The sequence below is a fragment of the Gymnodraco acuticeps genome, unplaced genomic scaffold, assembly GCF_902827175.1.
Source record: "Gymnodraco acuticeps unplaced genomic scaffold, fGymAcu1.1, whole genome shotgun sequence".
Classification (NCBI taxonomy): domain Eukaryota; kingdom Metazoa; phylum Chordata; class Actinopteri; order Perciformes; family Bathydraconidae; genus Gymnodraco; species Gymnodraco acuticeps.
In genome coordinates, this window is record NW_022990392.1 from 645,234 (window position 1) to 672,263 (window position 27,030).

The window sequence follows — 27,030 nt, forward strand, 5'->3', positions numbered from 1 at the left end:
GGACGCTTAAACGGGGCTACCCGCTGCAGTGGAAATGCGCCATAAATGAAGCGTTGAGCTGAATTCTGCATATGCACACAAGTTAATGGATTTCCTCATCCCCTTTTAATGAAGAAAAGCATATGCAGCCAGCGCGCCTCCGAATGAACTACTAATCCCAATATGTATGGAAATTAAGAATTGCGAGACCCAAAAAATTACATTAGTACACTCTTATTAGGCAAACCTAATGGAATCACTCCGCTCACAAATAAAGCAATCAGACATCTTCTAAATTAAACTTCCAATGTGAAGGCGGGACTCATGGGGGGGGGGGGGGGGGGCGGCGGCAAGTAATGCTGTGCCATACTGATCCTATTGGTATGCATTACATTGAGGCGGCGCGGTTGACGAACAACAACACTTTGAAAAGCCCCACAACAACTGAGTGGGAGTGTGCGAGGGTGTATATCATCAAAGGCAGAGAGTCTTATTAACAAGTGTACAAATATAGGCAGATGTGGAGGGGGGGGGGGGGGGGGAACGTTGGTGTCGCACCTCGTTGTAGCAGGAAGCTCCGACTGGCCACCTCCATAATTACCGACACAACTCAAGCCTTTCAATCACCTCCTCTCCTCCACCTTCTCTTTGGTTCAAAAGAAGAGAAAGAAATATAGGAAGTGTTTCAGATCATTGTGTATCCGCTCTCTGCTGTTGTTTAAACATGAGCCTTTTTCCTGCCCTCCCCTCTCCCGCCTGCTCCTCCCCACTTTTATTTTCCAACCCACAAAGCCTCAGTGTGATATGCAAGTGTTGCCGCCCCCCCCCCCCCCTCTCTCTCCATCACAAACAATTTTGGATTGCGGCGGGGAATCAGCGCCGTTGTCAGCCTGCTGCAATTTTCTCACCACTTCCATTATTCATGTATGCGTGTGTGTGTGTGTGTGTGTGTGTGTGTGTGTGTGTGTGTGTGTGTGTGTGTGTGTGTGTGTGTGTGTGTGTGTGTGTGTGTGTGTGTGTGTGTGTGTGTGTGTGTGTGTGTGAGAGAGAAGAGGGAGTGAAAAAAGGTTGAGGCTGCCACTGATGAGAATCACAGAGCCGACAGCAAGCACAACAATGTAAAAAATATCACTTGGTACCAGCTTTGACCTCAGTCTTACAGCAAACACACTTTTAAGCGGCGGTGCTGACGGTTGCCACCCAGCAGGAATTGAAGCTAACATCGTTATTTCCGGTTTGCATTCGGGGGTAATTGATAACAGCGGAGACAAAAGTTCAGAGACAAAACGTGCCAACAAAGTCCTGGCTGAGTGAAGACATAGCTCTAATGGTCGATGTGACTTTCCTCACTGATACACAGCTGAGTGCACACAGGATAGCCTACTATTACCCAGTCCGTTACTGTCGAGAAATGTGTTTCAACAGAAATACTGTGGGGGCAGTTTGCTCAGTTGTCATGGGGAAGAATCTGTTCCATCCCTAGTCCTAGTTGTGATAAGTACAAATTGGCCCATTAGCAACCAAGCTAGCAAGATTTTTGCCAGCTTTTATTTCCCCTCTTCAATAAAACTCAAGTGCATGTGTAATACAGGCAAAAAAAGAACACACAGTACAAAGAAAGGAAAAAAACAACTTCAAGTTACTGGGACTGACTAGCGCTAGCTTGCGTGGCTAGAGTTAGCAGTTAGCAGTTAGCTTGCCAGCCACAGTAGTTCACCAACTAGCCCCCCAAGTAGTCTAGAACAAAGATATTTCTTAAAAGGACACACTTTTATTTGCTTTGTCCCTTTTGTTGCTACTGAGACTGCTTACAGACAGACCCATTTCCGTGAACACCGAAACATTTCAGTTAAAAGCTATGAAACAAGCTAGCAAACTGCACATTATATAGGAACTGTTTTGACAAAGTAAGAGATATCTCATCCATATTTTTACTTATAGTTTTAATGTTGACATTTAACAAAGAGCTCACTGCTTCAGTTTGAAAACTGTGTTAAAATGTAGGACATTAAAACACTGGAAGTGTACAGACACATTTAGATTTACTGATATCAGTCTTTGGCAACTTGCACTTTCCAGAAAAGAGTATTATTGCCATTTAAGAAAACTGAAGCTTAATTATTCTTTTATTTTCTTCCTTCTTTTCTATGGGAAAGAAGGGCTCATGGTTCTGTGGATGTATAAATGATCAAGTTATTTGTAACTTACTTCTAATTTCAATGCAACATTTCATAATAAAAATCAAGATTTGTCTGATGCTTCTGAACCCCAAATCTACCCTGTTTGAGAGAAAAAAATGATGCTTAAAATGAAAAAGCAGAACTGAAACTTAAATGGAACTGATGATGGAACACTTGTGGTGTTCGGGCCCTGCTCACAGGCCTAATACTTGTTTCTGTGTCTATTCCTCTGCACCATCAGAGATGGGGGAGGGCAGTGGGAGGACGGGGGTGGGTGGTGGGAGGCAGAACAGCCCAGAGCATGACTCCTTCAGGTGCTTCTACACTCTGCTAACTAAAACAATGCAGCCCCGAGCCTGAACCGGCACACTGCTCTAACAGCACAGTTCACAGAGCTATCTGTTCAAATAATAATGGGCATGATCACAGCTGGGCACAGTGCTGAGGGGAGGCAGAAGAACAGTGAGGACTCAGGGCTTTTATCTCTTCTTCTGCTCCGTCTCTCCCCCTCCGGCCTCTGACCGCCTTTCCTCTCACAGAGCCTGATCCTGCTGCTGAGAGGTGCTGGGCTCTGGCGAGCTCTTGGTGCTTTTCTTGCGTTTCTTCTTGACCCGGTAAACATGGAAGGTTTTGTTCTGGAATGTTCTGGTGAACAGAGCAGTGTAAGAGACGGCGTCCGTCTTGACTTCCTCGCAAAATCGAGGATGGGTGGCGGGGACGAGGTCCTGGTCGTTCTCCCCGTCTCCGTCCATGATCTGATGGAACACGGAAGGAGCATGTCAGCACCAACAGCAACAAGAGGTCACTTTATGCTGATGATGCACGGATAACTGTAAATATGACGGCCTCAAACATGCTTTCTTCTATTTTACTTTACAACTGTGTAACTTAAAAACATTTGAATGCTTAATGTTTACCTTCCTCAATTTCAACCTAGGTTTCCAAAATTAAAAATACATTTAAAAAACTGGCCACTTATAGAATAGGGCTGACGTCCAAAATGCAAGTTAAGCTGCGTTTCACCTCTGTATCTCCAATAAAGACACTCTCTGGCCTAAAAAATAACTACAACAATTATAATATATAAATACAAATAACAAATACAAAAATAAAATACAACATTTTCACAACCTGAATTTCGATATTTTGTTGGTTTACTAATATCTGTTCTGGACTCCATTTTGCAGTTCCAGAGAAGACATCAATTGTACATCCTACATAGTTAATGACAAAAGACATGACCAAATGAACAGTTGACTGACAATGGAAACCAAGTGCGCAATGTTTCCAAAACACCATGAACAAATCCCTATCTTTAAATGCTAACTTCAGTGTCTGTCAGTGTCTACAACACCGTACCACCTTTGAAGGATCTGCTTTAAAAGAAAGAAAGAAAATGAAGGCCAAATCAGAAGAGAAAAAAGAAAAGACAGAGACACAAATAAGTACAAAAAGAACAGCATTTTTTCAATAAAGCTGTCAAGATGTCAGATGTAGCGTCTGCTTTACACCGTCAAAACAAAAACACAGTGGTGTTGTGTTTAATGCGTCTTAGCCAGACATCCAGACTGAAGCCTCTGCTAATCCAAAGAGCCAGCACCTGACATCAAAATAAGCAGAGATAGCAACAGCAAGAGAAACTATTGATCGTTATGGAGGCTGAAAGCTTTCACCCGGTCACAGAAGTTGTGGCACAGTCACAATGAGTCACGGTGTATAAATGCCACCCACGTGTCCGTTGGCCAGGTCCAGCAGGTCCCTCAGTCTGCAGCCTCTCCTGTGCCTGCGCTCGTAGCAGATGCTGTTCTCCAGAACCACGTAGTCCGCCCCCATGGCCTTCATGATGTCATAGACTTCCTCCGGGGAGCGCCGCGCGTACACCTGATACACCTGCTCACACACACACACACACACACACACACACACACACACACACATACACACACACACACACACACACACACACACACACACACACACACACACACACACACACACACACACACACACACACACACACACAGACAGAAGAGATTTGCTTAGGATTGCTTTTTCTATTCTGAAGATCCTCCTGCGTTATAATTTGACTCCAATATCTTTGAAAGGAGAACAAACCTCTCTGATGGAACTCAATTACCAGACACATTTATATTCTGAATTACAGTTTTGATGAAAGTCGGTTTAGATTAAATTCTGACAGGTTTACGAAAAATAATAATTGGGGAATTGAAAACACAATCCGAGGGGGGACAAAAGCTAAATTGTTAAACACAGCTGAACTTTCTGAAATCTGTTATGGTTCATATTATATTTGTGGCTGCTGAAATGAAACTTTTCACCACTTTCACACAGCAACAAAAAACACAAAATAAACAACATAAGAAATGAATTGTTTATAAGGGACAAACTCAGCCTAGTAGCATTTTGTGAATAGGATTTAATTTGAAAGAGGGTTGGAACTTTGAAGTGTCAAAATCTAGCTGGAAAATGAATGATGAAATCTCTCCCTGTTACTTGCACTTTAAACACCCGTTTTCTTAGCCTTCCTGTTTCCGGAAACATACTTCCATGTCCAAAATTGCAATGCCTACTTACTAATATTTTAGCAGCCATACCCAAAAACATGTAGAAATGTAACAACAGGGATGCAAACTCATCAGGTATGAAAAAGGTTCCGATTCCCCCAAATGCGTCATGATGGCATAGAACAGTTCGTGGTGGCGAATTACTTGGGGGTCCCGGACCTGATGGTATTGTTTTTATGGTCAACACATGTCATGAAAAGGTGCCAAGACATAACAATACATTTATCAAATATTGTTCCAGAGGAAACTAATTACTAAAACACTGTACCTTAGTTGTTACAATGTTTGTAATCAGTCTTTTGTGGTTTTGTTACATTTTCATGAGATTTCAGAGTTTTGGATATTACGTTTTTTTGTTTCAAATTCTTAAAATACGGTCAATATTGGAGTAACACACAGTAATGGAAGTGTATCGGTTGGACATGTTATAACAGACAGGTAAAGATCAACAATTGTTCATTTTACTTAACAAACTAACAAATACACTCTTCGTCATTCTAGATGAGCTCTTTAAGGAAATAATAGCCTTTTTTGATAATGAAACTTATAATGATATGTCTGTGACCTGTTTTAACACAAATCATCTTGAAACTAAGAGCCACAGGCAAGATAGGAAAGTGTTAATGTTTTGGGACACGGACTAATGCTTTGTAAGTTATGTTTTTTTCAAGGACATTTAAGAGATTCCTGGAGAAAACTCCCTCCCACATTTCATTTTTCAGCGGCTTTAGGAGCCATATTACTGGGGAAAGTGTGTAATAGTACACTTTTTAAAAAATAAACAGTTGCTTCCTAATTTAGAATGAATGCCTGCTGGGTATGTGCATTCATTCCAAAAGTAGAATAATACAAAGGCAACGAGAATAACTGTTCTTTGCTCACTAATTAATTATTTGTAGTGACACAAATTAAGACCAGAAAAATACTGCAATATCATAAAGGTCATTACAGATGTTTGAAAATGCAATTTATAAAGTTTTGTCCTCAATACCACACACACACACACACACACACACACACACACACACACACACACACACACACACACACACACACACACACACACACACACACACACACACACACACACACACACACACACACACACACACACACACACCAGAAGCACAGTGTCGTGGATAGTTAATGAGCTCCAGACTCAGCCCAGGCCTCGCCAGCGGGAAGCAAAACATAGGCTTAGCCACCCAAGAGATGACCCAGACATTACCTCCTGCTCATTGTGCACACACACACACACACACACACACACACACACACACACACACACACACACACACACACACACACACACACACACACACCAGAAGCACAGTGTCGTGGATAGTTAATGAGCTCCAGACTCAGCCCAGGCCTCGCCAGCGGGAAGCAAACCATAGGCTTAGCCACCCAAGAGATGACCCAGACATTACCTCCTGCTCATTGTGCACACACACACACACACACACACACACACACACACACACACACACACACACACACACACACACACACACACACACACACACACACACACACACACACACACACACACACACACACACACAGCATGCAGAAAGAAAACCACCAACAGTAACTAATTTGCTACAATGTTTTTCATCGATCCTTTGTGGTTGTGTTTACAGCGTGTTCTAGCCTGTTTTTTGTGATCAGTCGTTTTGATTTAAAGTAAATCACAGTTACTGAAGAAGTGTATAGGCTCCACATTTACTGGCCGGAAAGTAAAGGTGAAATTGAGCAAAAATATATGCATTTTGTGCCTCTACAGTGACATGTTTGCATGCTTTAATGTTCAACAAGTTCTTTATTTTTCTCATACTGCCTGGTTTCTGTCTGAAACCAGAGCCCAGTCTGCTCTGATTGGTTAGCTGGCCAGCTCTGTTGTGATTGGTCAACCGCTTAGGGATGTTTCTAAAATGGCCTACCCCTAAGCCTATCACGTCTAATGTGTAGGAGCACTATCCAATAGAGTGTTACATAGTTACATTACATTACATTGCATTTAGCTGACGCTTTTATCCAAAGCGACTTACAATAAGTGCGTTCGACCAACGAAATACAAACTTGAAGAAAACAGTATCATATAAGTACATCAGGTTTCATAGAGCCAAAACATTTCAAGTGCTACTCAACTGGCTTTAGATAAGCCAGCCCTCATTAGTATATAAGTGCTTTGTTAATAGTTCTATCGCTCGAAGTGGAGTCGAAAGAGATGAGTTTGTCACTATGTTTACGGAAGTAAACAAAGGAGTCCAATGGAGGCATTTCAGGTATGGGGGGGGAGTGTGTGTGTAGAGAAACTCCCTCTGAAAGGAAACTTTGGGATTGTAGCCTTGCAGTCCATTGTCCAAACCCATACTACAAGAAAGGGAAAACCCAAAAAAGCATAATAGAGCCTCTTACAAAAATATGTATAACAGGTGAAACTAGAGAATGCAATTCCTGAAGAAATTGCTAGTGGGAATGCTTTATGCTGAAAAGCTGACGCTGCATTGCTATGCTGAAATGTAATGTGTCAGAAGAAAGTGAATAATTTAGATTGAAATGATACATGAACACTGGGGGCTTGAATGTGTGATGAGAGAAGAAAAGAAAGTAAAAAGGCTTAGAAAAGCAGCAGAATATTTGAACTGCAAACTTTTGAACTAACTTGATGGCGAATGATCTGTCGCCATGCCAACAGCATTTGATGACATCCCATAATACGCTTAGATATGTTGATGGCTGCATCGTTACCAAACCTGTGAAGTTTTGGGCCGTTTGGAGCATTTTCACTGAAGTTATGAGAAAACCGTGTTTCATGGCGAGCATTGTGTTGCCATGGCAAAGGCATTTGAAGAAACCCCATAATTGACGTAGAGCTGTTGAAGGCTGGACCGGTGATATACAAGTGAAGATTCGGGGACGATTGGACTGTGTCCATTGGAGTTACAGCGACATCGTGTTTCATGGCGAGTGTTCTGTCGCCATGGCAACGGCATTTGATGACACCCCATAATACGCTTAGATGCGTTGATGGCTGCATCGTTACCAAAAACCTGTGAAGTTTTGGGCCGTTTGGAGCATTTTCACTGTAGTTATGAGAAAACCATGTTTCATGGCAAGCATTGTGTTGCCATGGCAACGGCATTTGAAGAAACCCCATAGTTGACGTAGACTAAGATGCGTTGATGGCTGCATCGTTACCAAACCTGTCAATGTGACATCATCGTGTTCCATGACACAGGTGTTTATATTTGAGCTAACGACGACAGCTGTGTGTCATCAATAATGTATAAAATAGGTGGAACATGTTGAAGTCAGTATGAAGTCTCCATCAGACAGAAAAGAATAGGCTCAGACAGTCTGTTAAAGTCCAGTGACCACGTCGTTAGCTCAAACACAACACCTGTGTGTGATGACATCATGTTCCATGACACAGGTGTTTATATTTGAGCTAACAAGGTGTGCAGAGATCAATGGTTTCCATTGTTCTGAATGAGAGATAAACCTCTTACATGCAGTGTTGGGCAAGTTACTTCCAAAATATAATATATTACATATGACTTATTACTGTCTTTTGAAAGTAATAAGTTACATTACAATATTACTGTCTCTGAAATGTAATGAGTTACACTACTTTTTTAGTTACTTTCACCAAAATAACCGTAAAAGAATGGCTAGGTATTTGAAATGCTAAAATGTAGTTTAGTGCAGCTCATTATACATCCAGTGAAGGGCAATGTGGTATAGCATAACAACTGTGTAGGCCCTTAACAACTTGTATTACACGGCTTAGTTGAATACTGGATTCTGATTGTAGCTTCTTAACATGTGACACGTTGTTAATACAGCAGTACAGACCACTGTCAAGGACTATAATGAAGGTTGCTAAGGAGGATCAAGAAAGAGAAAGGAAAAGAGGTTAAAAGACGGAGCGCTGGACGTCAGATAAATCACCAGAAGAAGGCAGACAGGAAGTAAACAATAACAGGACACGGAATGGGCTCTGTATTTTGTTTAGTATGGCCATGTACAGGCCCGGTTCCAGAACAAAATGACTCAGGGTGCCTCTGAGGTTACAGGGGGCGCAGCAGTAGTAGGTTTACATGAGCAATAGTGGCCGGCAACAGCAATGAAAAATAGCATTGATGGTCCCCAATGAACAGATTATGGCATTTGTTATGTTTTGAAACCAAGCAAGTGAGAACATTTCAAGTGAGTTAAAAGTGCAATCCTGAAATATTTCATATAGTCCAAAGTGGACTGTGGCAAAGAAGTAAGTTTTTAGCGCTAGTATCCTGTTAGTTGTTGTGTTTTTAGTGTTTGTCTATCTGTCTTATGTTAATGACTCTACCCTCTCTTTCCAGGTGTCTGCACTTCCTGTCCGTGTGTCACCTGTTAGACTAATTGTTGTTCCCGCCCCTGATTGTGTCCACCTGTGCCCCACTACCTAATGTGTGTGTGTATATATAGTCCTTCTCTCCCGTTGTCTTGTGTTGGTTCGTCTTTTCGTCATATCCATGCCTGTTTACCAGAGACCTGTTTTTGCATTACCTAGTCGAACCTAGTGATTCTATGGAGAGTCCTAGTAGATCCTAGAAGTCATTATTGAAAAGCTTTGTGTTCTTTAAAATAAAGAATATTACAAAGCAACGGAATCGAGCATCTGAGTTCTTATGAGCCCAATCGTGTCAAAAGAAAAGCACAAAAGCTTCAAAACTGTACTGATAAAACAAATGAGAACATATTGTAAATCAAGGCAAATATTATTTGAACCAGCTCATGGTTTGAAATGGCAAACATTGAAAAGCAAAAGTATTATTAAAACCATGTACTAAATCATCACCTTGGTCCCATCATATACTCTGGGAAGAGAATATTTACTGTGCTTGAAAACTGGTATCACATCATGTGAGGTTGACTTTGTGACCTGGAGAACATTTCAGCTGCAACATTAGCTCGTTGATAAGCTTGGGATATGAGATATTTTTGTAGCCATTCGTGGTGAAGGCATCTGTGCTATTGTATGCATTATGTTTGACCCAACATTTCTACAGGCATGGCAGAATATGAATCTATTTTCACATGAATATTCCCTTGTCTATTTGTATACCACGAGCTGCAAAATGACCGCCTAACCCCACTGTACAGGCGGGTACTTGTTTAGATATACCTGGGCAGTTTTGCCGTGGTATCCTGGCTGGCACCTGCGGGCAGCAGAGGGGCGGCGTAGTTTGGGGAGACGAAGACTGCTGCTCCGGGGGCGAGGGCGGCGACTCAGGCGGGAGTAAGGTCCACAACGGAGGGTAACGTGATGTCCCCATCTGACCTGTTGCTACTGTCTGCAGTAGATGCAGTGTTGCTGGCGTTTAGTGATGGTTGCTTTAACCATTTTCGTATAAATGATTATCCACAGATGTGTGTGACTGCTGTGGAAGCACTTTGGAAATGATGCATGCGCAGCGGAGCAGGTCACGCGCACCTGACACAATTTGTTGTTTGTATTTTTCGCTCCGTTCTCTTTTTTGAATAGAGGGTGCATAACATTCAACTGCCCCAAAGATCCCGACGCGAAGCCTGAAGGGTAAACACACCAGGTTTACTAATCTACCCGCACAATTTGTCTCTGGTGTCGGAATGTCTCGCTATGTTAGTACATTCTTAAAAAACACCATTTCATGTCGGGTTAAAATGTGTTGTAACTGCGTTACTGAGCATTGTAACGGGTAATATATTACCCACATTTCATTAGTAATGCGTTACATTACTTCGTTACTGCAAAAAGTAATATATTACTGTAACTCCGTTACTTTTGTAATGCGTTACACCCAACACTGCTTACATGTGAACATTTTGTAGAAGAACCGTAACAGATATCTGTGAAATTTGAAAACGTGAAGCATGTCAAGGAAGTTGAGTATCTGAAGTGTAATTTTTGTGTACTTTCGGGTTAATAATGTGGCCTTTTTGGCAGTTTAACTAAAGGTGTGCGGCTGCTACCGTGAGGAAATATCAGCCTGAAATTACAATGGGCTTTAATGGAGGCATGTTGAAAGTTGTTGTCACTTCATGCCCTCAAGAGGCATTTTGTTTAATTATTTTTGCTTAATTATTTGTCATTTTTCAAGCTACGAGATGTTTTCCTACGTTTGTCATGAAAAATGATGTCTCAGAATGTAGGGTTTGGGAATTATGGCAGTTTTAAAAAGAAATATGAAGGCAAATTTAAAGATTTCCTACACTCTCTGTGACATCACACACTCGAGTTAATGTTAAAATCTGAAGAAGGCCTCTGTACCAAGGTCTGAACAATGTTTAATATCTCTAAAAGTAAGAATCAGATTTAAAAGTTGTTTTACACGAATAATGTCAGAAAGATGTGTAACATTTTAAAGTTGGAATGAGGTTTCTGAGTGAAAGTATGAAGGAACAGTTAGCAGTTGAAGTCACATGAAGATTTGTTGAAGTCCGAAGAATTTCTCCATTGACTTCAATGTTAAAAATGTGATGAATTATGGGATATATCTCTGGAATTATGAAAGTTATGAATGATAAAAGTAATAGCCATCGATTCCCGACCGAGCTGAACGTTTTGATGTTTGAACGGAGTTTCTGCGATGTTCAATGCGAGAGGAGAAGAGGTGTAAAATTCCGGCGGAATAATAATAAAGAATTTGAATAACATATAGTTGGAATGCTGTATCAACTTTCCCACTAAATAAACAGAACCAAATGGATGAATTGTATTTACTCAGCTGGTTTGAAATGCGTTTTCCTCCATTAATGACAGTAAAAACCATTTGCACCCACATTAATAGAAAAAATGCAACAATGCTCTCCTACAGCATTTCCCACCAACATTACTAAAATGCACTCAAGTGAGTCTCACCGCTCTACTGGAGCGCAGCATTCTCTCTCTCCATTTTCCCTACGTTAGTACTCAGTCAGACTTAATGGATGCACATTGTACTCAGAGCTTCTTATGATCAGATATGCATTCACACAATCACTGCAGGTCACTGGCCCCCATCTACAGACACGTCCTATGTCTCTCACGCAAGACACTAACGGAGCTGAGTGAGATGGATGAGCTGCAGCCTGGCTTCAGCTGCAGTGGCACCATAAAGATTCCTCTGTGAAGCAGAGAGACTGCCATTAGAGCAACAGCAAGTTCTGTAAAAGGGAGACGATTCAGACTTTGACTTCAGGACTAAAATAATATCTTAACTTTTGCATGTTCCTACAATAAAATGGCAACAAATAATGTTTAACTACAAAGGGGGGAAACTGTACAAGTGCCTTTAACCTGCATTCCTTCTGATGGCCAGTAGGGAGAAACTTCCCTGGTTGCAAAAAGGATTCCAATTGTCTAGAAATCTATGAGGAAATTACTTACAAGCCAAAAACAAAGTGAAAGTAAAGTAATTTAATATTCTTCTAAGCAATATAGGCACACATTATCATTCTGAATATATTATGCTAATGTCCAGGTTCATTTGCATATTGTGTGCTTTTACTGTGACTTGTTTTCATGCTTAAATGTTAAAAAGCTCTTTATTTTTCTCATACTGCCTGTGCTGCAGCACCTCTTTTCACCCTCTGTCTGAAACCAGAGCCCAGTCTGCTCTGATTGGTTAGCTGGCTGTCTCTGTTGTTATTGGTCAACCGCTTAGAGATGTCTTGGAAAAGTCCCACTTCTTGGCCTATTCAAATAACAGATGCACATTGCTAACCAAGCAGGTGCTAGCTTTAGCTAGTTACTTAGTGTTTGTTATGCCAAAGGTACCTGCCCTGTCAGGGCTCACTCTCCTCCATGTAACCCACATTAGTTCACTTCTGCCAATTCTAGATAGTGATGGCAAAAGAGTCCAAACCTAAACCATAGTCCACAAACCAATGTATGACATAACTTCGTCATATAGATTCGTTCATATACAGTGGGGCAAAAAAGTATTTAGTCAGCCACCAATTGTGCAAGTTCTCCCACTTAAAAATATGAGAGAGGCCTGTAATTTTCATCCAAGGTACACTTCAATTATGAGAGACAAAATGAGAAAAAAAAAATCCAGAAAATCTTTTTGGTAAAAACTCAACTAGACGTGTTTGGAGGAGAAAGAATGCTGAGTTGCATCCAAAGAACACCATACCTACTGTGAAACATGGGGGTGGAAACATCATGCTTTGGGGCTGTTTTTCTGCAAAGGGACCAGGACGACTGATCCGTGTAAAGGAAAGAATGAATGGGGCCATGTATCGTGAGATTTTGAGTGACAACCTCCTTCCATCAGCAAGGGCATTGAAGATGAAACGTGGCTAGGTCTTTCAGCATGACAATGATCCCAAACACACCGCCCGGGCAACGAAGGAGTGGCTTCGTAAGAAGCATTTCAAGGTCCTGGAGTGGCCTAGCCAGTCTCCAGATCTCAACCCCATAGAAAATCTTTGGAGGGAGTTGAAAGTCCGTGTTGCCCAGCAACAGCCCCAAAACATCACTGCTCTAGAGGAGATCTGCATGGAGGAATGGGCCCAAAATACCAGCAACAGTGTGTGAAAACCTTGTGAAGACTTACAGAAAACGTTTGACCTCTGTCATTGCCAACAAAGGGTATATAACAAAGTATTGAGATTAACTTTTGTTATTGACCAAATACTTATTTTCCACCATAATTTGCAAATAAATTCTTTAAAAATCAGACAATGTGATTTTCTTTCTCATTTTGTCTCTCATAGTTGAGGTATACCTAGGATGAAAATTACAGGCCTCTCATTTTTTTAAGTGGGAGAACTTTCACAATTGGTGGCTGACTAAATACTTGTTTGCCCCACTGTATATACAATGGCAGAGGGGCTTTCATTTGGTTTTCCTGTACGTGCAACTAATATGATTCAATATACAGTAAGTCTAACTTCAGTTCATAATTTCATAATTAAATAAATAAATAAATCAGCTTGTTTTACTGAACTGAAGAATACTAATGTTCTTGTTTGTATAAATAACAAATGTTTCATGACATATACAGACCTTAGACCTTAGCTGGCACCAAAGCACAACTTTAAAAATATAAGAAAGAAAGGAAAGTGGCAAGTGTTGTTGTTCAATTGCATTTTGCAGCACAAAGTGATATTTAGAGGCAGAACAGTTGCAACAAAGTCAATAGAAATACAAGAACCGAGACAAAGTGGAACATTTGCTCTGGGCATCTCACATTTAAGGGGAGACGCAGTACATCTGCTTGAGCTGAAAATGTTTCAACTTGAGTGAAAATGTGTGTTTGTTCCGAGTTTCTCTGACACCATGAATATAGACAGAAGCAGAAAGAAGAGTGTCGGAAGAAAATAAGTGGATATCATGGCAACTTTGGCAGTCAGAGCTGTCACACATCAGTTGTCCATTGAATGCTTGAGGACACAAGATTGCAGCCAAAACACAAAAACACCACTCCGGTGGCAAAATGAGCCAAAAACCAAAATCCCTGCAGCACTTTCATACTATTCTACCATTGCCAAAAATGTAGTACATAACGATTCAGATTTGGGTTCAATAGTCAACTGTCACGTTCCTGTTTCAATTAATATCATGTCATGTTTACCTTGAAACTCACTTTGCCTGTCTTTAAACACAAAGTTCTAAAGGCTGCAACAGGTGGAAGCTTCCTTCAAATAAGTACTTCAATCATAAATACATATTATTATTCTTGCAGGCTGAAATCCAAACTTAAGTAAGACTGGCAAAGGGACACGTGATTAGAACTTGGAAAACATTTATTTTTATTTTCAGGTTGCCTTTTCCGGTTATTACCCGTCCCCGTCTGCAGAGTCAAAAACCCTCAAAGTACACCCTGTAGCGCAGGGGTCACCAACCTTTTTTAGGATGAGAGCTACTTTAAAAAAAAAAAAAAACAAGTCGGGGGCTACTTTCACTCCTCTTTTTTTAGTTTTTTGCAGTGTATATATTTAGCACATTTGAACATTATTATATGCTTACCTTTAACCTGTGTGTGCTGTTTGGGTCTGTGGGACCCGTTTTCAGTGTTTACTAAAAGAAAATGTATTCAATTTAATAATTTTGACCTGCTTTATTTGGGGGTGGACCTCACCTCCTCTAGGGGGGTCCGGGGGCATGCTCCCCCGGGAAGATATTTTTTTAAATGTTGAAGTTAAATGCATCAATCTGGTGCACTTTGAGCACAACATGAATTTATGGATACAGCTCTCATTTAGAATATGATCACAACCAATAACAAATCATTTAAACCTCTTTATTCTTATCTTAATGTATGTTACCTAGTTAGCATTCTTTCTTTTTATTTATGCATATTTTACTAATCATTCCCCTTTTAAACTATTTTTTTTTCGGTCCTATAGTACACATTGGAATGATTTCTTACTATCTATATTCAATAGATAAAGGTGTGCTCTCTCTAGCTCTCTCGCTCTCTCGCTCTCTCTCTCTCTGTCTCACTCGCTCACAGACGCTGTGTGCTCCTCCGTGGCGATGACGGCTTGCGTTAAAAAATTATAATAAACATATTTGTAAAGTGGGGGGACACAAACGGGATTTCGAAAAGTGGTGAGGGACATGTCCCCAGTGGAAATTACGCCATGCGTGTGTGTGCGTAAAGTGCAATAAATAAATATGCAAGTTGCAACACACACAGTAAAACTCTGCCCCTCATGTACTGTATAGGCTGGCACGACTAGGCTGTTCAATGGGACTGATGTGTTGTGTAGATTCTGCCAGAAGGAAAATCACGGTCAAACTCCTTATGAAGCGGTGAGCTACCGCTCCACATTGATTTTCTTCCCGACTGCAACGCTGGTCCCGCAAATCAAGCAAGAATGTGATTGGTCGATATTCATTGTGGGGGTGGGGGGAGGAAGGGTGTTAGATAAGATAGAGTTGTAGTAAGTAGATAGAGTTCGCGACGAATGAGATTTCGTTTATGCATTGGGTAGATTCTCGTTGTTTCCTTTTTTGTTTTGTGTATTTCTTACATTTTGGATTTGCTTGGCGAGCTATTTTAGAACATGCCCCGCGAGCGACTCACGTTGCCCCTGCGGGCGACTAAGTGCCCGCGGGCACCGTGTTGGCTACCCCTGCTGTAGCGAGTAAAACTCTAACACAGAAAATACCTGTCTATGTTGCCCCAGAACACCTCGTTGGAGATTTCTCTTTTTCTTCCTGGGTACAGTGACGTGCCCATACCCAAATGGACCAATCCGTGGAGCCCTTACGTTACGTCACGTCCGCGGAGCCGTTACGTTAAGTCCGTGGATTGGTCCAAATTGACCAATCAGCGGACTTCCTCACACACACACACTCAATCTTTTCTCAGCTGCAGCTCCGCCGATTTCTCCTCCCTGAGACGGCGGGACGCGGCGAGGCTGTGAGTCGGTGTGTGTTCGGGCTGGGTTTAGCTGTGTCCCGCTGTTTCGCAGGCGGCCACTGGGCTCATAGGGAGGGGGGGGCAGGAGCTCCAACAAGCCGTTTAGGACAGAGAGTGAATACACATACTATACAGAGATGCTGTATGAGAAACCAATGCGATTTTGGAAAATTGCACAATATAAATCTATTTTAGCAATGGAATTATGATCAGTAGAAATGGCCATGACATGGGCCCTTTAAAGGCCCTGTCACACTGTCCCGAAATTGACACCCGATGGACACACGATAAAGGAAATGTTCAAATTCGGCTGTGATCGTAGCAACATCGGGCCATTCGTGAGGGCATCTAAGCCATCGTATGACCGCCGGTGGAGTTTCTCAGGCTCCGGCAGCAACTTCGTGAGCGGCAACTTCGTAAGGCACTCGTGACGGCATCTTGTCAAATCGTGTCATCTTCGTGTTATCATCGGTGCATTCACCCTCACTCTGATCGGGGCGAATGCCCGATGGCACCGATGATAACAAGATGCCCTCACGATGGCCTTACGAAGGGCAAAATTGACACACGAATTCAACACGAAAATGAACCTTCGCAAGGTCCTTCGGCAATTTTTTGGCATGCCAAAGATTTTGCCACCGCTCACGAAGTTGCTGCCGGAGCCTGAGAAACTCCACCGGCGGTCATACGATGGCTTAAGATGCCCTCACGAATGGCCCGATGTTGCTACGATCACAGCCGAATTTGAACATTTCCTTTATCGTGTGTCCATCGGGTTGTTTTATTGCACAACAAAATCATGTAAATATATTATGTAAAAAACCCAATTTGTGTTCTGTGAAACTGAAAAGGATATAATATATTATTTTGAAGGACAGTTGACAGGAAGTTGTTGTTGTTATGGAAACAACATTACGGAGAAAACGTAATATTTTCGACATATAACGACGGATAAAGTAAAGAACAAAGTCTGAAGATATCAGTACAGTATCATAGTACTGTAACATAATTGTTTTTGGTACTTTCATTGCAGTTGTATGTCTTAAATGTAATGTAAATGTTGCCTTCGTGCGAAATTCACAATTCCATATTCGTGTGTCCATCGGGTGTCAATTTCGGGACAGTGTGACAGGGCCTTAAAGGAAATGTCCTCAGAGTTAACTTCATTTCGATCACAGATATTCTGCCTCGGTTAAAGGTGAGGAAATAAACATACACCTGCTTTTTTTGGTCAGGGTGCCATGAAATGTAAAATTATTATCTTATTAGATAGTCAAGTAGTAACTATTTTTTCTTCGTGTTGGCCTTGTCTCTACAGTCAGAATAAAAAATCCTGCGAAATATCTCTTACCTACTCAAGGAGCCCAGTTTCAGCACCAGCAAAGGGGTTCAATAAAGTACTAAGTCGGACAATGCAATAATCAAAGTGTACAAGCCTCTTACCTACTCTTTACTCATCTGCAATGGATCAGAAGATGGAAACATTTACACACTACTTATATCCTAGTATAGGTGGGTTTGTTATGGGAAAACAAGCTAAAAATAGACACAAGTAGGCCTTTCAGGATTGGGCCAATGGACGATTATACGGGCTATCAGGTGTTAAGTGTTTGTCCCAGAATTGAATACTTGTTGTAGCCATTTCTACCTGGGTTAGAGGGATTTTTGTCCAGTGAGGAAGGGGCTTTTTACTGTTGAATACACAACTCTGCCATTACATGTGAACACAATTAAAGTACAAAAGATACATGATTACATTGGCATTTTTGAGTGACATTGTTTGGCAGACACAGTAATAACCATCCATTTACTTCAATGTTGAAATGTTTCATTTATTGTGTTTGTGCTATCTTCCACCCCCTGTTAGTTTGTGTATGTTCGACAGTATGGAGCAGCCTACAGTACCTGTTTGGTCCTCTCCCGCAGGTCTTTATCTTCATAATGGGGGTGGTTGGTGAGAACTCTGCCTGTGCACAGCTTGATGCCAGCCAGAAGCTGCATGCTGCCGGCAAATACAGCCCGCTTAGGGGTCTTTGTGCTGAGGAAAACAGAGAGAAGGACACATCATTCACCGCTGTAAATATATAGATAAAATATACCATGGCAACTGGAGTGGGTTTAAAACAAGAGATGAGTGATAAAAAAGAAAATATAGCAGAAAGATGTTTTGCAGTTTGAAGGAGATTAAAAAGTTTGGAGGGTATTCAGAGGAACATGCAGTCATCAAAAAGTTTGATTGAATTTGACTTTAATTTATTTTTTTCTAGCTTCGTTATTCAGTCCACATTCCTTTGCTTTTTTGCATCATCCCCAATAATTGGGAAATATTGATGGTATTTAAATGGTTTCTTTCTCAAATCTGTCTTCAAGGACAGAAAGTGGTTAGATAACGGCCAAATAAAAATAAAAATAAACTTTAAATCTCAGAGATTACAAAAACTGTCGGTTTACGCTGATTAAGAACAAACCATCGGGAAACCATGTGAGGCTTTAGGATTTTAGCAAGTTATACGAGAGCTGGTTTTGTGTGTGTGTGTGTGTGTGTGTGTGTGTGTGTTTGTTTATTTGCATGCGTTACCAGACCTTTTTATGCAGGGAGACAAACTCAAAAAGGGTAAGAAGGGGATAAGGATTAGGAGGAGCTCCCCTGGGATGATACAAACTAAATAATTAGCAGGAGAATGATATTGACATTAGATTGGGTCATTACATATTGTTCGATTGAATAAAGACTGTATAATTTGTTGCGTGATAAAAAAACAAATGACATTGTGATGATAGCAAGAAAGCTGAATTGCTATTGGCTCCACAGTGGAGTTAGTTCTCGAAAGGTAAGAACTTGGATCAAACAGAAAGCGTCTTAGACCCCATTTACACGCAAACGCAAATGCATACGAAACGCAAACAAACATAATACGATATCAAATAAGTCTTCCGTTCAAACGAGACCGCTCGGCAGCGCTGGAGTACATATGCCGGGCCTGTAAGTGGCGCTGTACTTTTGCCACAAAATACACCAAAAGCAGCGAAGAAGACCCCCGAGCATGGTTGCCATGGTTTCCCTTCTGTTTATGCCCCGCGGTGGATTTAGCAACATGTAGTTCATGTAATTCTCCATGTCCACTTGTTGCTGATGGTTGTGGTAGAGGAGCTGTAGATTTTGCACTAACATCTGTAGCATGGTCAGTAGCAGTATATAAAACATGTCTGTGAAGTTTTTTTTTTCAAAATACCAAACAGATCACCCATTGTAGCCATCTCTCATACTGTTCAAACCCCTGTTTTGAAGCCCTGTTAGAGAAAGGCAGATTTTGGGTCCTTAGCTTGAAAAAAAGAAAGAAGAGGAGGCGGAGCTAATGCCTGATCAGAATTCTACCGGAGATAAAGTTAAATTCTGCTGTGATAAAACGGCATCCTGTTTAAACCACGTCAAGGATTATTTCTGAAACAGTATGGAGCTCAAATGCTTTTTCTCCTGCAGGTTTATCACAAGGTGAGTTCCTTTTTTTATTTCCTGCTTTTTAAACACATGTGCTCTCCAGTACAGGTTAGCTCTGAGTGTTAGCGAGGCTTGCTAATATAAACAAAGACGAGATTTCGTCCAAAACACGTCAGGCATTGTTTCTGATGGCAACGTTCTGTGGGTCCGCCACCAATTATTCCGGGCTGACGTCAGCTCGGATGGAATCTGTATCCGCTCGTTGTACACCCGTTTTTAAAAGACTTGGGTACGGAGGAAAAGAGAGAGAGTTGTATTTTCTGATGCTGCGTGAGTTCCCCGACACACCGGGGACACATATGTATGTATAAAAGACATCACAAAGTGAATTTTGCATGAAAGGTCCCCTTTAAAAAAAATAAAAAAAAATAAAAATGTTTTATTTAAATTTCATAACAAAACAATTTCCCGATTTTGGATCAACAAAGTACATCCTATTATCTTATCTTAACAGAACTACGCCTATATTGCATACAGCGCCCATAAACTCAAGTGTCATTTTTTAATGTGGAAGTAGATTACAGCCTTCACTTGATTAGGACAGCTCTCTCTGCTGTAATTAATGTAAATTACAGTAAAAACCAGAGGTTTATGTGAAATTGTTCTTTTCTTGAAATAATGGTTTTTGTGTGCAATTATAGGTTTTAATTTTGTAATTGTGTTATTTTAAAAGAGGGGGGGGGGGGGGGTTGAAATGCTCCCCATTTCTGAGATCTCAAGGTTGGCAAGTATGCTTCCGCCTGTTGAATCGGGAGGCCGTCGGCCAAATAAATCACTCTGATTGGCTGTTCAGCTTAGCGAATCAGTGCATGAAAAGCGAAACGGAAGTGAGGGACCCAAACAAACTATTAAGAAGGCAAATCTGAGATTTAATTTACCTCCAGCTCTCGACTCAGGTTCGGGAAAGCCCCATGAGCTTCTCGCTGTAGAGTGAAAATGGAACGCACACGCTATTTGTTGTTTGTTTATATCACGCAGTCTGTTCTTCTCTCGGTTATCACGCAGTCTGTCTTCCGGTTGTTGCCTCTTTTGAATGACGAATACACACTACCGCCGCCTGCTGGTAAGGAGAGTTATTGCCACTCACGCATGCGCAGTTCGTACGCGCTACTTGGACGTCGGCTGAAGTCTTTGCGGTGTGTTCCAGTGCGACACATGGCCAAGACGCAGGAGACGTGAGCGTCGGGACGTGTTCTTTGGTGTTCTTTGGTGTCAGTTTGGTGTGTAAGAGGCTTTAGACCAGGGGTGGGGAACCTTTTTCCTCTCAAGGGCCATTTCAATTTTTTCAACATCCTCCGAGGGCCGCACAAATTATTGACCTCTGATTAAAATCACAGCCCATTTCATTTGGCCTTTCTTTCATGCTGTGCAAATAAAAAGCAACCTCTTAATCCAGATATCTTGCCATGACTCGCGCATGCATGCACGTGCACGGTGTGGCATGACCACCCAAACAGAAAGATATGGACACAAGATGTGTGCAAATGTATTTAGTTTCCTATCCATGTGGACATGATTTAAGTGTTGGGGGGGGATCTAACCTCCTCTAGGGCGGTCCAGGGGGGCAAGCTCCCCCGGGAAGATTTATTTTTAAATATTGAAGTTAAAAGCATCAATCTGGTGCACTTTGAGAGCAAAATGAAGAGATCTATGGATACATCTCTCAACACCCATATGAAACAGAACTGTAAACAGATTTACTTTTTCTTTATGGATATTTTACAAATCACTCTCCTTTCAAACTGTATTCTTGTTTATTTATAACAACTTTTTGTTACTATCATATAGTATTTTATACCTGTTTACTATATTCTCTTATGTTTTGATAACTATAATGATCATATAAAGATGTGCCTTTACCTCACTGGTTGGAGAAAACGCTTCTTATATTCGTTAGCATAGCAAGCTAACCAGATGCTAATAACAACAAAGTTATGATCAGAATGACAGATGAACAGATCACCACTGGGCTTTCAACTAAAGACACAGCCACGCAAAAACTGCAGCATGTGTACGGACTTATGGGTACTGCCATTTTTTGAAGTCCCGGAGCGGCGTTCTGGTGCTCTCCGTCAGAATTGCACCCCTGTCAGACGAGACATATACCACGTGATGACAAGTTAGTCTCGTGTTGTGTTCAAGGACCATGACCGTTACCAGGAAAAACAGGCACTCGCTTGTTTAATTATTTTGCGGTCTAGATTTCTTTATTTTTTTTATTTTTTGCGTGTGTTTAGAAATTACCTCGAGGGCCATACCAAATGGTCTCGCGGGCCGTATACGGCCCGGGGGCCGGAGGTTCCCCACCCCTGCTTTAGACCTACAGTAGGCGATCGACACTAGAGAAAAATAGCCCGGACCTTTTCAGTGACTAATGCTCCTCTGGTTGAGTCTGAACCTTGCCATGAATGCATGGAAGTGTACGTTTCTCTACTGGTAACAACCTTTAACATCTTGTTATTATGTGTGCCCCTACAGGCTCAACAGGAAATCGTCATTTGGGTAAATGTGCGACAGTCCTGGCAAAATAAGAGCCTGTCAAAATGAATGCAGCTGTGTCCTGTGTGTAGATGTTTGTTTGTGTATGTGCGGAGGCAGGCACAAGTCACAGCAACAAATGGCAGAGCCTACAAAAATAATAAATATTTTGTAGGTAAAAAGAAGACTTTAGGGTACACTTTCTGTATTAGGCAACTACACGATGTGCACTTCAGATTTGTGATCAATTTTGTTTGGTTGGCTTTTTCAACAAATAAAACTAAAACACTTCTTCTCTAAACATGTTTTTTCATGTCTTCAAGATTTTTGTTATTGCAAAAATACTTAGATGCTGTATTTATCTATTAGAAACTTGTAGTAATCTGGACTGCAAAATGACGGCATTTTTTTGTTGTTGCAAATTTCCGTTCGCACCATTGTTGTATGTTGTTTACAGGAAAAAGGCAATAAGAAGGACAGAATCTGAGAATAAAGCCATCATGCTCTCCCCTCTCTGTGACCCGTATGACTCATTCATTTCAAACATCATCCCGATCCTGATGCCTGTCTTCCCTGCGAATGTGTGGGCCTGTAAACCTTATTGAGATGGCATACTGTGATTCGAGGCAAGCTTGGAAAAAGTCTCCTGTCACATGCTACAATGTTTAAAGCCATGCAGAGTTGCAGAAGTTTATTCTTTTTGTAAAACAACTTGGATTACAATGCGCTGAGAGGTCAAGGCAGTTTTGGCAAAAAATGCTAATAATATACTGCCAACCCCAGCTTTCATATCCTTTCAACAATGATTCCTAAATTGCTGAAAATGTCAATATTCTACCCACAGACCTCACTGCAACAATGCTTTTCTGACACCAGAAATCCATCATATCATCAGCAAACCATTATTAAAATAAATATTGGAATGTTTTTACACATGTTAATGAGGAAGAAGACGCTTCAAACCCCAATAAGAAGTGGCCAAACCCACACACATGCATGACATGGCTACATCATTATTAATAAAAATGGCCAGGTTACAGTCCATTGACACAGAAATACTAATCATAGGCTAACGTTCATATCGTACGCTCTCTGGGTGTGTACAGTATGTGTGTGTGTGTGTGTGTGTGTGTGTGTGTGTGTGTGTGTGTGTGTGTGTGTGTGTGTGTGTGTGTGTGTGTGTGTGTGTGTGTGTGTGTGTGTGTGTGTGTGTGTGTCACAATAATGACTAGCCACAAGTCTTATTTATGAAGGCATTAGCTGAATGTGCACATATGCATGTGTGTATAAATGCGTGCTCTGGGCGGTGTGTGGGTGGATATCTTGGCCTCCTGACCTGTAGTAGAAGTGGGTCATTTCCATCTTGCCTGTCTTCTCTCTGTGAATCTGCAAATCTAATCGCCCACTGTATCCCAGAGAGGATCTAGCACTGCCTCCAAGTTGATTTATATTTAATTCCATGTTAATATTCTCATATGTTAATGCCAGAAGGCAAAGGCATTCACCCCACTGACACTATTAAGATGGAATAATGACATTAATTGAGTAAATAGCAGGGGTCGGCAGGTCACTTCAGTTTAAATAATGCTTGTATAATATGATGCAATATTGGATTTCGTCAGACTTTGAGAATAAGCTAGAAGAGAGCTTTTGCACCAATGGACTGAATATGCCAAATATATGCATGAATCATGTGTACAACAAATTAGATGCATGCACAATAAAATATATATTTTATAGTAGTGTATATTTAAAGGTCCCCTATTATACTGTTTTTCATCAATATATTATAGGTCTCAGATATATACAAAACATGTCTCTGAAGTGTTTGGCTCGAAATACCAAACAGATCATTGCAGCATCCCATAATCCCCTCTGTTTCAGCCCTGTTTCCAAAGTGCTGATTCTCTGTCTGTTACTTTAGATGAAAATAAGGAGCCCCTCCCCACGCCCCTCTGAGAGAGATTTGGTTAAAAAGAACACAATGGTGCTCTAGGAGGAGATCCAGGTAATAAGGTGGGCGGGTGTTACCTTGGTTGGTTATTGGCTAATGCAAAAAATCGTTATGACATCATAAAGTGGCCAAAATCTGATCAGCTCATTTTCAGACAGGTTTTTATATAAATTGATCAGGACAAAAAGTGAGTGGATTTTTTTTCCTGAAACTTTCAGAATCTCTTTACACAGAGGGGACACATGTTTATGTATAATATATAGGGCCGGGACTCGATTAAAAAAATTAATCTAATTAATTAGAGGCTTTGTAATTAATTAATCGAAATTAATCGCATTTTTAATCACATATAAATATTTGACCTAAGAACAGTGAGAAGCAATTTTTTTCACATGGATTTTAGTATACCATTAGGCGCATTCACACCGCAGTACTTTTCCCACAAAGGTTCATGAGAACTTAGTTCATGAGAACTCTTTGAACCTGGGGGAGGATTAGGCAAATGAAGCCGCTGACGTCACTTCTTCTTCTTCTGCATTGGGTTTACTGGCAGGCAGCAAACCACTTCACGTCGTATACTGCCGCCCAAAGTCCCCGGCCGGAAGTCCCCGGAGTTGGGGACTGGCTTCAGTAGAAGCTGCTGGGAGTCCCAGCAGCCTTCCGAGTAAATCGCCAGAACGCCGACACCTCCTCATCTCCACCGCTCCCATGTTTTATTTTGTGTTGCCATAAGTTAGTCTCTCTGCGTTTCTGCGCTGGGCTAATGCTAATAATGCTAATGCGAGGATAATAAAATGGCGGCTTCACAAAACTTTTTGGGAGTTTTACGGGGCGTGGTTTGCAATCCGCCCAGCCAATCAGAAATATAGCTCTTTTCTCACAAGAGAGCCGTACGAAAGTCCCTGCTCTCTAGCAGCTCTCTGCTCTCTAGCAGGGACTTTCGTGGGGGTAAAAAGGTTCTCATGAACACATTTTAGTACCGGCTCTTTTTGGTGTGAACGCGATAAAAGAGGCTAACGTCCACGCTAGCTGCTATATGTTTTGCATTGAGGTGATACTTGAGGCTTGATGTGCTGCGGTGATATGCTCTTATCGACGCTTCCATCCGTCCGTTTTTCAAAACAACATTTCCCACTGTTTTTCACTGTGGTTTGTTGTTGTCTGAAGTCATGAACGTTAGTTGGTGCTCCAGTATAATCGGTACGCCTGAAACTCATCCAGTGAGAAACGTTCCGCGGTGCAAAAATAAGTGCGATTAAAATGCGTTAATTTTTTTAATGCGTTAATTTTTGTGTAATTAATTAATCTTAATTAACGCGTTAAAGTCCCGGCCCTAATAATATAATAGTTGAGACCAGGAGGCGGAGTCGCAGTCTTACACGCTTCTCTGCGTTCTCTCCTAAGCAGTCATCCATAGGAATCCGAACCCAATAAAATACCCAATATTAACGGTGTGTGTGTCTGCCGAAGGACAATTTAAGGTAAAACCTAATAAAAGTAAATGTCCTATCTATCTGAACGCTCTCATTTTGTACGTGTTAACGATGAATCTTCCACGCAAACCAAAGTTAGCCATGGAGTGCCACAGGGTTCATTGCTCGGACCTATTTTGTTCACAGTATATATGCTTCCGTTAGGCAATATTATAAGGAATCATTCTGTACATTTTCATTGTTATGCGGATGATACTCAACTATATTTATCAATCAAGCCTGATGAAATTAATCATCTAAATAAAATTCAAGACTGCCTTAAGGACTTAAAAACGTGGATGACCTTACATTTTTTTATGTTAAACACGACCAAAACTGAAGTTATTGTACTCGGCCCGAAGAATCTACGAAACAAATTATCTAAAGATATACTAACTATGGATGGCATTAATTTGGCCTCCAGTGAGACTGTAAGGAATCTTGGTGTTATATTTGATCAGGATTTATCCTTTAACGCCCACATAAAATCAATTTCAAGGACCGCCTACTTCCATCTACGTAACATTGCAAAAATCAGGCATATCTTGCCTCAAAACGATGCAGAGAAACTAGTCCATGCATTTGTTACTTCAAGGCTGGATTATTGTAACTCCTTATTATCAGGGAGTACCAAGAAGTCAGTCAAGTCGCTTCAGCTGATTCAAAATGCTGCAGCTCGTGTACTAACCAGAGTTAGGAAAAGGGACCACATTACTCCTGTTCTGGCTGCCTTACACTGGCTCCCTATAGAACACAGGATAGAATTTAAAATTCTTCTTCTCGCCTACAAAGCCCTTAATGGGCAGGCGCCATCTTACCTTAAAGAACTCATTATACCCTACTGTCCTATTAGGGCATTGCGTTCCAAGAATGCAGGGTTGTTGGTTGTTCCTAGAGTCTCTAAAAGTACAATGGGAGCCAGAGCCTTTTCTTATCAAGCTCCACATTTGTGGAATCAGCTTCCAGTTTGTGTTCGGGCGGCAGACACCCTATCCGTTTTTAAGAGTGCGCTTAAGACCTTCCTTTTTGATAAAGCTTATAGTTAGGGCTGATTAGATTCAGCCCCTAGTTTTGCTGATATAGGCTTAGTTTGTCGGGGGACATCTTACTTCTTCCTTCTCTCTGTCTATACCTGTGTACTCTCATGTTCCGATTAACCCAGCTTCCCCAAATGTCTTTCTTTTTGGTGTCTATATACGCCGGGATCCGGAGACATGGATGATCCTGCGGTCCAGTGTCCTGGATCGCGAGCCCTGGATCTTGAGTCGTGGCTGTGGTCCTGGATCATAGGTCCTGGATGGATATCCTTGTGGATTCATCTTCCTATTATACACACATGCATTTCCAAACATTTGGACTACCTATGTTGCAAATGTATTATCTTTTCAATTTACACACGGCATCTATTGCACGTCTGTCCGTCCTGGGAGAGGGATCCCTCCTCTGTTGCTCTCCCTGAGGTTTCTCCCATTTTTCCCTTTAAACTGTGGGTTTTC

The 27,030-nt window shown here is 41.3% G+C and overlaps 1 protein-coding gene across 3 annotated transcripts in view; it reads right to left on the reverse strand.

Moving 5' to 3' along the window:
- Positions 1–1,904: 1,904 nt before the first annotated feature.
- dpy19l3 (dpy-19 like C-mannosyltransferase 3) overlaps positions 1,905–27,030 on the reverse strand; it is a 102,103-nt gene continuing 76,977 nt past the window's right edge. For all 3 annotated transcript variants that reach the window (XM_034224548.1, XM_034224549.1, XM_034224547.1), the window contains 3 exons: positions 18,037–18,169; positions 3,891–4,049; positions 1,905–2,914 (listed from right to left, as the gene is read on the reverse strand). In XM_034224548.1, the coding sequence (XP_034080439.1) occupies positions 2,693–2,914; positions 3,891–4,049; positions 18,037–18,169 (514 nt within the window). In that variant the 3' untranslated portion in view covers positions 1,905–2,692. The remainder of the gene's footprint in view (positions 2,915–3,890; positions 4,050–18,036; positions 18,170–27,030) is intronic.